Genomic DNA, 15,831 nt, shown 5'->3' with positions numbered 1-15,831 from the left:
AGCTTCCCTGGCATTAGCTCTGTAGACTATGAGAACTGACATTAGCTCTGTAGACTATGAGAACTGACATTAGCTCTGTAGACTATAAGAACTGAAGACATCAGGTAGCTTCCCTGACATTAGCTCTGTAGACTATGAGAACTGAAGACATCAGGTAGCTTCCCTGACATTAGCTCTGTAGACTATAAGAATTGATGACATCGGGTAGCTTCCCTGGCATTAGCTCTGTAGACTATGAGAACTGACATTAGCTCTGCAGACTATGAGAACTGAAGACATCAGGTAGCTTCCCTGGCATTAGCTCTGCAGACTATAAGAATTGATGACATCGGGTAGCTTCTCTGGCATTAGCTCTGCAGACTATAATCAATGTGTGAGCCTAACATATTTGACAACAATCTGAGGTTTGTAGGGGGACATCTAAAACTACAGTGCAATGTAGGAGGTTAATAACACAGGAAGTTGTAACCTTTGACCTTTGTGTCTCCTCTTCCCAGTCAGTATCAGATGGTTTCCACTTGATGGCAAGGTGGCACCGACAGACATGGCAGCTCTGCTTCTTGCTCCTAAGCAACTTTGCAGTATTTAGTTTTTTTTGTGTGTTATTTCTTACATTATTAGCCCAGAACATATTTTGTGTTATTACATACAGCCGGAAATAACTTTAGGATATCAGAGCGGTGGTAACAGCATTACGACCAGGAATACGACTTTCCTGAAATGGATCCTTCGTTCGTACGCCCCCCAGAACAATTGAACTTATCCCTGAGGCTGCTCCTTCTCCTTCCAGGGAGACATCAGGGACTGTATGATACTATGCTTCATGGAATCATGGAACAGCCAACCAGGAGCAGACGGGGGGCAGACACACACTAGAACAGCCAACCAGGAGCAGGGGGGCAGACACACACACTAGAACAGCCAACCAGGAGCAGACGGGGGGCAAACACACACACTAGAACAGCCAACCGGGAGCAGACGGGGGGCAGACACACACAGTAGAACAGCCAACCAGGAGCAGACGGGGGGCAGACACACACACTAGAACAGCCAACCAGGAGCAGACGGGGGGCAGACACACTCACTAGAACAGCCAACCAGGAGCAGACGGGGGGCAGACACACACACTAGAACAGCCAACCAGGAGCAGACGGGGGGCAGACACACACTAGAACAGCCAACCAGGAGCAGACGGGGGGCAGACACACACACTAGAACAGCCAACCAGGAGCAGACGGGGGGCAGACACACACACTAGAACAGCCAACCAGGAGCAGACGGGGGGCAGACACACACACTAGAACAGCCAACCAGGAGCAGACGGGGGGCAGACACACACTAGAACAGCCAACCAGGAGCAGACGGGGGCAGACACACACACTAGAACAGCCAACCAGGAGCAGACGGGGGCAGACACACACACTAGAACAGCCAACCAGGAGCAGACGGGGGGCAGACACACACACTAGAACAGCCAACCAGGAGCAGACGGGGGGAAGACACACACACTAGAACAGCCAACCAGGAGCAGACGGGGAGACACACACACTAGAACAGCCAACCAGGAGCAGACGGGGGGCAGACACACACACTAGAACAGCCAACCAGGAGCAGACGGGGGGCAGACACACACACTAGAACAGCCAACCAGGAGCAGACGGGGGGAAGACACACACACTAGAACAGCCAACCAGGAGCAGACGGGGAGACACACACACTAGAACAGCCAACCAGGAGCAGACGGGGGGCAGACACACACACTAGAACAGCCAACCAGTAGCAGACGGGGGGGCAGACACACACACTAGAACAGCCAACCAGGAGCAGGGGGGCAGACACACACACTAGAACAGCCAGCCAGGAGCAGGCGGGGGTCAGACACACACACTAGAACAGCCAACCAGGAGCAGGGGGGCAGACACACACACTAGAACAGCCAACCAGGAGCAGGCCTGTATGACTGTATTATACTATGCTTCATGGAATCATGGCTCTCTCGGGATATACTGTCCCTGTCCATACAGCCAGCTGGGTTCTCAGTTCATCGCGCAGACAGGAATAAAGAACTCTCCGGGATGAAGAAAGGCGAGGATGTATGTTTCATGATCAACTACTCATGATGTTATTGTGAAAACATACAGAAACTCAAGTCCTTCTCTAGAATACCTCACAATCAAGTACTGACTGTATAACGTCCCTTCGGTTGCAGTCACATCCGTGTCTATTCCCCCTGAAGCCCATGCCACGACGGCCCTCAAGGAGCTACACTGGACTTTATGCAAACTGGAAACCACATATCCTGAGGCCGCAATTATTGTAGCTGGGGATTTTAACAAAACAAATTTGAGGAAAATGCTACCGAAGTTCTACCAACACATTGACTGTAGTATTCGCTTAGGAAAAACACTAGACCACTGCTACTACCCATTTCAAGTTGCATACAAGGCCCTCCCCCGCCCTCCCTACGGCAAATCAGATCACAACAAAAAAATGATCCTCCCTTCTTAGTGACAGAAACTCAAACAGGAAGTACCCAAACAAGAAGGTCTATTCAACGACCAATTGGAATCCATGCTTCGAGATTGTTTTAATTACTCGGACTGGGATATGTTCCGGGTAGCGTCTGAGAATAACATTGACGTTTACACTGACACAGTGACTGAGTACATTAGCAAATGTATAGGGGAGGTTGTTCCCACGGTGACTATTAAAACCTACCCAAACCAGAAACCGTGTATAGATGTATAGATAGTGTATAGATGGCAGCATTCACGCAAAACTGAAAGAGCAAAACAATACATTTAACCATGGCAAGGTGCCTGGGAATATGGTTGAGTACAAACAGCATAGTTATTCCCTCCTTAAGGACAAACTAAACACCTTCTTCGCCCACTTTGAGAACAAGACAGTGCACCTGACATGGCCCGCTCCCAAGGACAGTGGGCTCTCCTTCTCCTTGGCTAACGTGAGTATGACATTTAAGGAAAATAATCTCAACGTCAACAAAATGAAGGAGCTAATCGTGGACTTTAGGAAAAAAACAGAGGGAGCATCCCCCCATCCACATGGACGGGACCGTAGTGGAGAAGGTGGAAAGCTCCAAGTTCCTCAGCGTCACTGACAAACTGAAATGGTCCACCTACACAGGCAGTGTGGCGAAGAAGATGCAACAACAACTCTTCCATCTCAGGATGCTGAAGAGATTCGTCTTGACCCCTAAGACCCTCAGAAGTTTTTACAGATGCACAATTGAGAGTCCTGCCGGGCTGTATCACCGCCTGGTACGACAACTGCACCCGTCGCAACCGCAAGGCTCTCCAGAGGGTGGTTCGGTCTGCCCAACGCGTCACCAGGGCACACTGCCGGCCCTCCAGGACTCCTACAACACCCGATGTCACAGGGATGCCAGAAAGATCATCAAGGACATCAACCACCGAGCCACTGCCTGTTCACCCCGCTATCATCCAGAAGGCGAGGTCAGTACAGGTGAATCAAAGCCGGGAACGAGGGACTGAAAAACAGCTTCCATCTCAAGGCCATCACACTCTGACATTGCTCGTCTTAATATTTATATATTTCTTAATTCTTTACTTAGATTTGTGTGTATTGTTGTGAATTGTTAGATACTACTGCACTGTTGGAGCTAGGAACACAAGTATTTCGCTACACCCACAATAACATTTGTGTGTGTAAACAATAAAATGTGATTTGATATTGACCCTTCATCCCTGACGTCTGTTGGTAACAACAACACCAGCGGATGGAGATTGAAAAGGGAGTGTACTGTATACGCAGTTCAGTTCAAATGGCCAACTAATCAGCCTGTTACCAACCCTCAGTTCAGTTCTGTTTAGCTGCTGAAATATTAATGGAGTGGAAGTCAAATATCAAGGTGATAACATTATCCTATTTCATTTAGCTGGGGCACGTTGTGTTTCCAGGTCAGATCTAGGTCAACAGATAGCAACTGATAGCCCTCGTAGCTCCCGAACATCAGGGGTCATCATAGATTCTGCTTGTATGGAACTCCAGGTGTACAACCCAATTCCTTTTATAGTGCAGACCTGAGCCCTCAAATGTAGCGCACTGTAAAGGGTATAGCGTGCCATTTATAACGTACACCTGGAGTTCCATACAAGCAGAATCTATGGTGACCCCTGATTACCCATGATGACCCCTGATGACCCCTTAGGATTATCCTCAGGACATAACACTGCTTCATTCAGTGCTAGATTTTGATTGGCAGAAGTTCAGCATCACACCACAGTAATGGTTGTCCTGCCTCTCGCCCGTCCATAAAGACTTCTCAGAGTCCTGTGAAGCGTGGGAGTAGGCAGATTTCCTCGCCCTTCTCGCCAGCTGGGATTCTGGGCAGCTCCACGGTAAGGAATGTGACTGTTCCTGGTGCAAAAACAATGTCCTATCCCCGAAGCTCGAGTAAATGACATTACTAAGCTGCTCCTGAATGGACTACATCAGGACTTGGACATTGATTCTATCCTTGTCCATGTGGGTTTTAATGACATTATAAAGGGCAGCTCTGAACAGTTGAAACTGGATTTTAAAGAGCTGATTGACTCTCTGCTAAACACTAATAAAAGGCCCATCATATCTGGTCCAGTGCCCTCTCTGAATCGCGACATTGAGCTTAATTAACAGGATCATTTCTCTTCACAACTGGCTACGTGATTATCAAATCAAATCAAATTGTATTGGTCACATACACATGGTTAGCAGATGTTAATGCGAGTTAATGCGAGTGTAGCGAAATGTTTGTTATAGCAATAGATTAAATCGCTTACCTTTGACGATCTTCGGATGTTTGCACTCACGAGACTCCCAATTACACAATAAATGTTCCTTTTGTTCCATAAAGATTATTTATATATCCAAAATACCTCAATTTGTTTGGAGCTTTATGTTCAGAAATCCACAGGCTCGAGCGGTCACGACATCGCAGACGAAAATTCCAAATAGTATCCGTAATGTCCACAGAAACATGTCAAACGTTTTTTTTTTATAATCAATCCTCAGGTTGTTTTTAAAATATATAAACAACCGGGGCTGTCGCTTTTTCAGTCAGGAAAGGGAGAGACAATGGCTGCCCCACTCTGTTGCGCAAGCAAAACTCTGTAAACACCAAACACTGACACAATGTTATCTTTCTCGCTCATTTTTCAAAATAAAAGCCTGAAACTATGTCTAAAGACTGTTGACACCTTGAGGAAGCCATAGGAAAAGGAATCTGGTTGATATCCCTTTAAATGGAGGCAAGGCATCCAATGGAACAGAGAGCTTTCAGGAAAATTAGCACTTCCTGGATTGATTTTCCTCAGGTTTCCGCCTGCAATATAAGTTCTGTTATACTCACAGACAATATTATGACAGTTTTGGAAACTTTAGAGTGTTTTCTATCCTAATCTGACAATTATATGCATATTCTAGTTTCTGGGCCTGAGAAATAGGCAGTTTCAAATGGGTACGTTTTTTAGCCTAAAATCCTGCCCCCTACACTCAAGAAGTTAATGTCGTTGTTGGTAATCAAGCCTACCACTGTAGTGTTGTCTGCAAACTTGATGATTGAGTTGGAGGCGTGCATGGCCACGCAGTCATGGGTGAATAGGGAGTACAGGAGAGGGCTGAGAATGCACCCTTGTGTGGCCCCAGTATTGAGGATCAGCTGGGTGGAGATGTTGTTTCCTACCCTCACCACCTGGGGGCATCCCGTCAGAAAGTCCAGGACCCAGTTGCACAGGGCAGGGTTGAGACACAGGGTCTCAAGCTTAATGATGAGTTTGGAGGGTACTATGGTGTTGAATGCTGAGCTGTAGTCAATGAACAGAATTATTACATAGATATTCCTCTTGTCCAGATGGGATAGGGCAGTGTGTTGGCGAATACATCGTCTGTGGACCTATTGGGGCGGTAAGCAAATTGGAGTGGGTCTAGGGTGTCAGGTAGGCTGGAGGTGATATGATCCTTGACTAGTCTCTCAAAGCATGATGACAGAAGTGAGTGCTACGAGATGATAGTCATTTAGATCAGTTACCTTAGCTTTCTTGGGAACAGGATCAATGGTGGCCATCTTGAAGCATGTGGGGCCAGCAGTCTGGGATAGGGATTGATTGAATAGGTCCCAGCCAGTTGGTCTGCGTATGCACTGAGGACGCGGCTAGGAATGTCGGGCTTCCTTGCCAGAAGTGTTCCCTCAAAGCGCTGGCTCCCTTTACCTGCTGCCTCGGCTCTCCTGGCTGCCTCCACCTGTTCCCATGGGAGGCGATCCCTTCCAGCCAGGATCTCCTCCCATGTGTAGGAACCCTTCCCGTCCAGAATGTCCTCCCATGTCCATGAGTCCATTCCACGCTGCTCATGGTTACCACGCTGCTTGGTCCTTTTTTGTGGCACCTTGTAACGATATTCGTAGGTGGAAGAAGGTGAAGAGGACCAAGGTGCAGCGTGGTACGTGTTCATGGTAAATTTAATAAAGAAACTGAACACTAGAACAAACAAAAACAACAAAGCGAAACAAACAAAACAGTTCTGTCTTTGTGTGTCTGCACCAGACAGAACTGTTTCGTTTGTTTCCGCTTTGTTGTTTTTTTTGTTCTAGTGTTCAGGGCAGCACGACTGGCCCATGTACACAGATAGCTAATATTAATCATATGTATGTCAATCTCTCCTGGCTCAAAGTGGAGGAGAGATTGACTTCATCACTACTTGTATTTATGAGAGGTATTGACATGCTGAATGCACCAAGCTGCCTGTTTCAACTAGTGACGCACAGCTCAGACACCCATGCATACCCCACAAGACATGCCACCAGAGGTCTCTACACAGTCCCCAAGTCCAGAACAGACTATGGGAGGCGCACAGTACTACATAGAGCCATGACTACATGGAACTCTATTCCACAGTACTGCATAGAGCCATGACTACATGGAACTCTATTCCACAGTACTGCATAGAGCCATGACTACATGGAACTCTATTCCACAGTACTACATAGAGCCATGACTACATGGAACTCTATTCCACAGTACTACATAGAGCCATGACTACATGGAACTCTACTCCACAGTACTACATAGAGCCATGACTACATGGAACTCTATTCCACATCAAGCAACTGACACAAGCAGTAAAATTAGATTTAAAAAAATTAAAAACACCTTATGGAACAGCGGGGACTGTGAAGTAACACAAACATAGACACAGACACATGCATATACACACACACACACACACAATAACATACGCTCTATACACATACACATGGATTTAGTAATGTAGATATGTGTTAGTGGTGGAGTAGGGACCTGAGGGCACGCAGTGTGTTGTAAAATCTGTGAATGTATTGTAATGTTTTAATAATTGTATAAACTGCCTCAATTTTGCTGGACCCCGGGAATAATAGTTGCTGCCGTGGCAACAGCTAATGGGGATCCATAATAAATACAATACAAATGGTTCAGCATCACACCACCAGTAATGGTTCAGCATCGCACCACAGTAATGGTTCAGCATCACACCACAGTAATGTTTCAGCATCGCACCACAGTCATGTTTCAGCATCACACCACAGTAATGGTTCAGCATCACACCACAGTAATGTTTCAGCATCGCACCACAGTCATGTTTCAGCATCACACCACAGTAATGGTTCAGCATCACACCACAGTAATGTTTCAGCATCACACCACAGTAATGGTTCAGCATCACACCACAGTAATGGTTCAGCATCACACCACAGTAATGGTTCAGCATCACACCACAGTAATGGTTCAGCATCACACCACAGTAATGTTTCAGCATCACACCACAGTAATGGTTCAGCATCACACCACAGTAATGGTTCAGCATCACACCACCAGTAATGGTTCAGCATCACACCACAGTAATGGTTCAGCATCACACCACAGTAATGGTTCAGCATCGCACCACATGTCGATGGATTATTTCCATAGAACTCACAGAGGCCCTTGTTGTCCATTTCAGTTTGTTTCTGCATGTGAAACCTTCCTGCTGGGGTTAGTTTCTCCCTGGTGTGTGTTGTGTGGATGGGGAGTTATGTAACCGTTTGATGATCTAAATATAGCAGCCATTAGGGGATTAGATACATGCAGGATAGTTCCAGTGGAGGAGAGATCTGCTGTCTTTGCTGCTGGACACACACACGCACGCACACACACGCGCGCGCGCACGCACACACACACACGCACGCAAACACACACACACGCACACGCACACACACACATACAGAAAAAACAACACACACAACACACACACACACGCACGCAAACACACACACACATACACTCACACACAACACTCACACACACACACACACACACACACACACACACGGCTGGATTAGATACAGAGAAACCTGGTGGGCTCAGCTCTACTGTCATACCCACCACTGACCTCTGGCTGGCCACTACTGTCAAAACACATTCCCGCTCTACTTGTCTTACCATTTACATGTTTACATGAAACACAGCAGAGTAGATGAAGGAAAGTTATAATGTAGCTAGCAATCATACAACTGTAAGTACCTGGGTACTATATGCACTGTGTGAGTATACTGGTGGGTAGCAGTCCCTCAGACATCCTACCACTTCAGCGGCTGGATGCCAGGGATTAAATATTCAACAGGAACATTAATCATTTAGATCCTAGTCCTCTGCTTGGGAGGGGATAATTATATTGTTACACACACAGACCACTAAATGCTAAATACACTCTGGGGGACATGAGGGTGAACTATATCCCTGTCTGTCTGTCTGTCTGTCTGTCTGTCTGTCTGTCTGTCTGTCTGTCTGTCTGTCTGTCTGTCTGCCTGGCTGGCTGTCTGGCTGGCTGTTTGTCTGTCTGTCTGTCTGGCTGGCTCCCTGTTTGCTTGTCTGAATTGTTTTCAACCATTTTGTATTCACTTTATGTTAATGTTAGCATCTCTCATCTCATTTCCTTCCATCCTAGCTTCCACAATCTGTCCCCCTTCGGCCCAGGTCTGGTTACTGTAGTCGCAAACTTTACCCATCAAAAAGTACGAGTTCAGTAATAGCCAGGCTAGCTCAGATCAGTATAGAGACATTGAATATTGTGCTGGCAGCCTGGCAACAATGAAGGGCCCACGGAGATCCTATTAAATTACCAGAGAGGCTATTTCATAAACCCTCAAAGTTCCCAGAATGGGGTGGAAAAGGTAGGCTTGGAACATGGCTACTACACCTGATTGGTCCTTTGTCTGTTTGGACTCAGGAAGTAGAAACAGCTGCTGAGCTCAGACCTCAAGCACTGGGCTGGGTTACTGTTTCTTCACTGCCCAGTGTACTGTAGTGACCGTCAGGCTGGGGAACAACAACCATCTGGATGAAACTGTGGAGTTGGCTAAGCATAGCAGAAATGAGAAAACGTAGATCTGATTTGGCAAGGTGCAGGACGACTGAACATAACACTTTGCTCGCTCTCTCTCTCTCTCTCTCTCTCTCTCTCTCTCTCTCTCTCTCTCTCTCCCTCCCTCTCCCTCTCCCTCTCTCTCCCTCCCTCTCCCTCTCCCTCTCCCTCTCCCTCTCCCTCCCTCCCTCCCTCCCTAGTTGACCCCCGTGGTGCCCGCCACCTCCTGACTTCCCAGCATTCCTTGCCAGGGATCCCCGTAGCGCTGAAACAGACCATTGACCTACGCACCTCCATGGACGGCAAGTACAAGGAGATTGCTGAGGTGAGTAAGATAGAAAGATGGACTTTAAAAACATTTATGATTTCAGCCACACAAGTGGATAAACTGCATTTAAAATAACAGAGGAAAATACAACAACAACAACAACAACAACAAAAACGGTTTATTTCCAAGCAAGCTCTAAACAAGCTAATCTCTCTGTGTGTCTGTGCCCATGTAGGAGCTGTTCTCTCGTAGCTTAGCAGAGCGTGATATGCTCAGCGCCCCTTATGAGTTCCCTGAAGACAGTCCCATAGAACAGCTGGAGGAGAGACAACAACGACTACAGAGACAGATCAGCCAGGATGTCAAGTAAGGGAGGGAGGGAGGGAGGGACAGAGGGAGGGAGGGAGTTAATATTCAGTCCTCATGAATCCCAATGGGATCATGTTGATGTCTCTAAAAAAGCTTTTCATTATGTCTTCTTCAGGTTTGAGCCAGATATCCTTCTGCGAGCCAAACAGGAGTTAATGAAGACTGACAGCGCTACTGACCTAGAGTGAGTACATAAGGAGACTCACATTAGCTCTGCTAGCTACTGACCTAGAGTGAGTACATAAGGAGACTCACATTAGCTCTGCTAGCTACTGACCTAGAGTGAGTACATAAGGAGACTCACATTAGCTCTGCTAGCTACTGACCTAGAGTGAGTACATAAGGAGACTCACATTAGCTCTGCTAGCTACTGACCTAGAGTGAGTACATAAGGAGACTCACATTAGCTCTGCTAGCTACTTACCTAGAGTGAGTACATAAGGAGACTCACATTAGCTCTGCTAGCTACTGACCTAGAGTGAGTACATAAGGAGACTCACATTAGCTCTGCTAGCTACTGACCTAGAGTGAGTACATAAGGAGACTCACATTAGCTCTGCTAGCTACTGACCTAGAGTGAGTACATAAGGAGACTCACATTAGCTCTGCTAGCTACTGACCTAGAGTGAGTACATAAGGAGACTCACATTAGCTCTGCTAGCTACTGACCTAGAGTGAGTACATAAGGAGACTCACATTAGCTCTGCTAGCTACTGACCTAGAGTGAGTACATAAGGAGACTCACATTAGCTCTGCTAGCTACTGACCTAGAGTGAGAACAGTAAGGAGACTCACATTAGCTCTGCTAGCTACTGACCTAGAGTGAGAACAGTAAGGAGACTCACATTAGCTCTGCTAGCTACTGACCTAGAGTGAGAACAGTAAGGAGACTCACATTAGCTCTGCTAGCTACTTACCTAGACTGAGAACAGTAAGGAGACTCACATTAGCTCTACTAGCTACTGACCTAGAGTGAGAACAGTAAGGAGACTCACATTAGCTCTGCTAGCTACTTACCTAGAGTGAGAACAGTAAGGAGACTCACATTAGCTCTGCTAGCTACTTACCTAGAGTGAGAACAGTAAGGAGACTCACATTAGCTCTGCTAGCTACTGACCTAGAGTGAGTACATAAGGAGACTCACATTAGCTCTGCTAGCTACTGACCTAGAGTGAGTACATAAGGAGACTCACATTAGCTCTGCTAGCTACTGACCTAGAGTGAGTACATAAGGAGACTCACATTAGCTCTGCTAGCTACTGACCTAGAGTGAGTACATAAGGAGACTCACATTAGCTCTGCTAGCTACTGACCTAGAGTGAGTACATAAGGAGACTCACATTAGCTCTGCTAGCTACTGACCTAGAGTGAGAACAGTAAGGAGACTCACATTAGCTCTGCTAGCTACTGACCTAGAGTGAGAACATAAGGAGACTCACATTAGCTCTGCTAGCTACTGACCTAGAGTGAGAACAGTAAGGAGACTCACATTAGCTCTGCTAGCTACTTACCTAGACTGAGAACAGTAAGGAGACTCACATTAGCTCTGCTAGCTACTGACCTAGAGTGAGAACAGTAAGGAGACTCACATTAGCTCTGCTAGCTACTGACCTAGAGTGAGAACAGTAAGTTGACTCACATTAGCTCTCCTAGCTACTAACCTAGAGTGAGAACAGTAAGGAGACTCACATTAGCTCCCTAAGCTTATATCTATAGGTTTTATGAATCACATGATATACACCGTCCAATGAAACGCTTACTTGCAGATTCCGTCTGGACAATGAAACAACGAAAAGAATCAATAAAAGATAAGAACAGGAAACATAAAATAAATGGCTCAGTAGAATAGAACAAACGTTATAGAATAAACATTATTATGGTGTGTTAGATACCTGAAGGAGCAGAGCCAGGCATTCATGGACCTGTATCCCAAGGAGATGGAGCGGGAAGGAGAGAAGGAGTATCAGCGGGTCTCCATCTCTGGAGAGGAGAAATGTGGGGTAGGTCACAGAAATATCCCCCAAACAGCCAGTACCGCTTTCACCACGGTCAACACCTTGACTTTTTGTTCAGTAAGGTTCCCTGGTTTGATTAATGATATCGGATACAGGTCTTATGTAAAAACTTGGATTTCACCACAAGCAGCCAACCTTCCGACATGTTACGTGTTTCTTCGAAGCGGATTCCTCTCCGGAAGTAGGAGGCTAGAAGTAGGACTGGCAGAACTAACTTGTGCCCTCTCTCCCCGCCCCCTTCTCTGCAGGTTCCCTTCACAGACCTGCTGGATGCTGCTAAGTGTGTAGTGAAGGCCTTGTTCATCAGGGAGAAGTACATCGGCCTGTCCATGCAGAGCTTCTGTCGGACCACAGCCAGCTACCTGGAGGAGCTCAGTGACAGACCTCTAGATATGGGTATCTATGAGGAGATACCTGAGACTTCTGTTACTGCAGGTAGAGTACACACACATACATAAATACCTAAATACATACGTACACACCTACCTACCTACCTACCTACCTACCTACCTACCTACCTACCTACCTACCTACCCACCTACCTACCTACATCCAGAATGCATCACATCCAGCCTGATTGGGAGTCCCATAGGGTGGCGCACAATTGGCCTAGCGTCGTCTGGGTTTGGCCGGGGTAGGCCTTCATTGTAAATAACAATTTGTTCTTAAAACCTCTTAAGGATCTGCCCCTTCTTTTCAATTAGCACCTAAAATGACATACCCAAATCTAACTGCCTGTAGCTCAGGACCCAAATCTAACTGCCTGTAGCTCAGGACCCAAATCTAACTGCCTGTAGCTCAGGACCCAAATCTAACTGCCTGTAGCTCAGGACCCACATCTAACTGCCTGTAGCTCAGGACCCAAATCTAACTGTCTGTAGCTCAGGACCCAAATCTAACTGCCTGTAGCTCAGGACCCAAATCTAACTGCCTGTAGCTCAGGACCCAAATCTAACTGTCTGTAGCTCAGGACCCAAATCTAACTGCCTGTAGCTCAGGACTCACATCTAACTGTCTGTAGCTCAGGACCCAAATCTAACTGCCTGTAGCTCAGGACCCAAATCTAACTGCCTGTAGCTCAGGACCCAAATCTAACTGCCTGTAGCTCAGGACCCAAATCTAACTGCCTGTAGCTCAGGACCCACATCTAACTGTCTGTAGCTCAGGACCCAAATCTAACTCTCTGTAGCTCAGGACTCACATCTAACTGTCTGTAGCTCAGGACCCAAATCTAACTGCCTGTAGCTCAGGACCCAAATCTAACTGCCTGTAGCTCAGGACCTAAATCTAACTGTCTGTAGCTCAGGACCTGAAGCAAGGATATGCATATTATTGATTCCATTTGAAAGGAAACACTTTGAAGTTTGTGGAAATGTGAAATTACTGTAGGAGAATATAACACATTAGATCAGGTAAAAGATAATACAAAGAAAAAAACATGCGTTTTTTGTTGGATTTTTTTGTACTATCATCATTGAAATGCAAGAGAAAGACCATAATGAATTATTCTCGCCCAGGCGCAATTTACACCTTGGCCACTAGATGGCAGTGCACGTGCAATGTGCAATTGCATATCTATACAAAATGTTGTATGAAGACTGCCCAAATGTGCCTAATTGTTTTATTCATACATTTTCAAGTTCATAATTGTGCACTCTCCTCAAACAATAGCATGGTATTCCTTCACTGTAATAGCTACTGTGAATTGGACAGTGCAGTTAGATAAAACACATTTCTTTGCTTTTTGCCCATATCAGATATGTCTATGTCCTGGGAAATGTTCTTGTTACTTGCAACGTCATGCTAATCACATTAGCGCACATTTGCTCAACCATCAAGAGGTTTGGGACACCCATCTGTAGAGATCCTTAAGAGGTTTTAACTGACTTGCCTAGTTAAATAAAGGTTAAAAAAAACAAATAATACCTACCTACCTACCTATCTACCTACATGCATACACTCACAGGTGGTAGGTAAAGCAAGGCAGCTACAGATGAAGAGGTGGTTTCACATGTGCTATTCCCCCTCTACCTCCTGCTAGAACAGACTATCACTCAGTGTAGGAACAGTGTAGGATTTCATCACTGAAATTCAGCGTGAAAATAAATGTTTAGTTTGGCTCTGTGCATTCCCATTCCATCCCAAATGTTTGGGTATACAGAATCTCTGTGTCTGACGGACACAAACTTGAGTAATGTTCTATTTGATTCTATTCTATTTGATTATATTCTATTGTACTATATTCTATTCTAGACTTAGACCAGACGGTCCATCCTCCTGTCTCTGCCACACACCCCTATGAAAACCAGGACCCTGCTTGTATGCCTCCTGATATAGGCTATGGCTGCAAGATGGTAAATGGTGTCGTCCACATCTACACAAAGAAGGACAGCATGGACACGTGAGACGCATCCATTAACTCTCAACATATCATAGTGTTAGACCTATTATAGCACCTTGTAAAGGCTCATACTTGCTTATAACAAGTTGTCAAGCAATATACCTATTGGCGTTAGATAAATTGTTACCGTGGCTATAAACATGCCAATGCCTAGCAACCGTACATCGTAGGTTGTTATGAGTTCATCATTATGAAAATACTATTTGTGACAGTGCCTTTTAGTTTGTCAGTTGTATGCTATCGAGACGGTGTTAAAGGCCTGTGTACTGCCATGTCAGGTCTACAGAGTTGGAGCTGCCCTACCCAGACCTATCGGAGTACATCGCTGATATGAACGTCATGACGGCCCTCATCATCAACGGACCTGTGTGAGTTAACGTACCACTGATGGTATACATGTGGTAGTGTTGATTCAATCCGTAGCGCTGAAGACTTGCGCTGCAGCGTGACAATGTTCCCGCATTAGCAGAGACTGCATTTACGGTAGACACGGCATATGTCGGCTCAATTGCAAGTTAACTTTCAATTTAACTCGTGCTACAGATTGAACTAAACCTAAGGTTTCCGTAATGGCCATTCTGTCGAGAAACAAATCCTCTCCAGATACAAAACATCATGATGACAGAACTGAGAGTCGTCTGCAGTTACTCCTGACGGTGTCTGTTATCAGTGGACCAGCTGACGTGGGGTCCGTGTTCACTTCCTGCCTTCACAGGAAGTCGTTCTGTTACCGTCGCTTACAGTACCTGAGTTCTAAGTTCCAGATGCACATCCTGCTGAATGAGATGAAGGAGCTGGCAGCTCAGAAGAAAGTTCCTCACAGAGACTTCTACAACATACGCAAGGTGAGTCCTCAATTAGTGTGTTGGAGAGGACCAGCGAGAGCTACCGTGCCTTGCGAAAGTATTCGGCCCCCTTGAACTTTGCGACCTTTTGCCACATTTCAGGCTTCAAACATGAAGATATAAAACTGTATTTTTTTTGTGAAGAATCAACAACAAGTGGGACAAAATCATGAAGTGGACCGACATTTATTGGATATTTGAAACTTTTTTAACAAATCAAAAACTGAAAAATTGGGGCATGCAAAATTATTCAGCCCCTTTACTTTCAGTGCAGCATACTCTCTCCAGAAGTTCAGTGAGGATCTCTGAATGATCCAATGTTGACCTCTCTGATCAGAAGACTGATCAGAGATGCAGCCAAGAGGCCCATGATCACTCTGGATGAACTGCAGAGATCTACAGCTGAGGTGGGAGACTCTGTCCATAGGACAACAATCAGTCGTATATTGCACAAATCTGGCCTTTATGGAAGAGTGGCAAGAAGAAAGCCATTTCTTAAAGATATCCATAAAAAGTGTCGTTTAAAGTTTGCCACAA

The 15,831-nt window shown here is 45.9% G+C and overlaps 1 protein-coding gene across 1 annotated transcript in view; it reads left to right on the top strand.

The window, feature by feature from the left end:
• Nucleotides 1-15,831, top strand: part of ampd2b (adenosine monophosphate deaminase 2b) — a 46,346-nt gene that overhangs the window by 17,146 nt on the left and 13,369 nt on the right. The window contains exons 2-9 of the mRNA XM_064956240.1: nucleotides 9,597-9,721; nucleotides 9,900-10,030; nucleotides 10,149-10,217; nucleotides 11,922-12,033; nucleotides 12,297-12,483; nucleotides 14,302-14,449; nucleotides 14,728-14,817; nucleotides 15,165-15,294. Coding sequence (XP_064812312.1) covers nucleotides 9,597-9,721; nucleotides 9,900-10,030; nucleotides 10,149-10,217; nucleotides 11,922-12,033; nucleotides 12,297-12,483; nucleotides 14,302-14,449; nucleotides 14,728-14,817; nucleotides 15,165-15,294 — 992 coding nt within the window. The remainder of the gene's footprint in view (nucleotides 1-9,596; nucleotides 9,722-9,899; nucleotides 10,031-10,148; nucleotides 10,218-11,921; nucleotides 12,034-12,296; nucleotides 12,484-14,301; nucleotides 14,450-14,727; nucleotides 14,818-15,164; nucleotides 15,295-15,831) is intronic.

Source organism: Oncorhynchus masou, chromosome 33, assembly GCF_036934945.1.
Source record: "Oncorhynchus masou masou isolate Uvic2021 chromosome 33, UVic_Omas_1.1, whole genome shotgun sequence".
Lineage (NCBI taxonomy): Eukaryota > Metazoa > Chordata > Actinopteri > Salmoniformes > Salmonidae > Oncorhynchus > Oncorhynchus masou.
The sequence above is the reverse complement of the archived record's forward strand: the minus strand, read 5'-3'. Positions and strand labels throughout refer to the sequence as shown.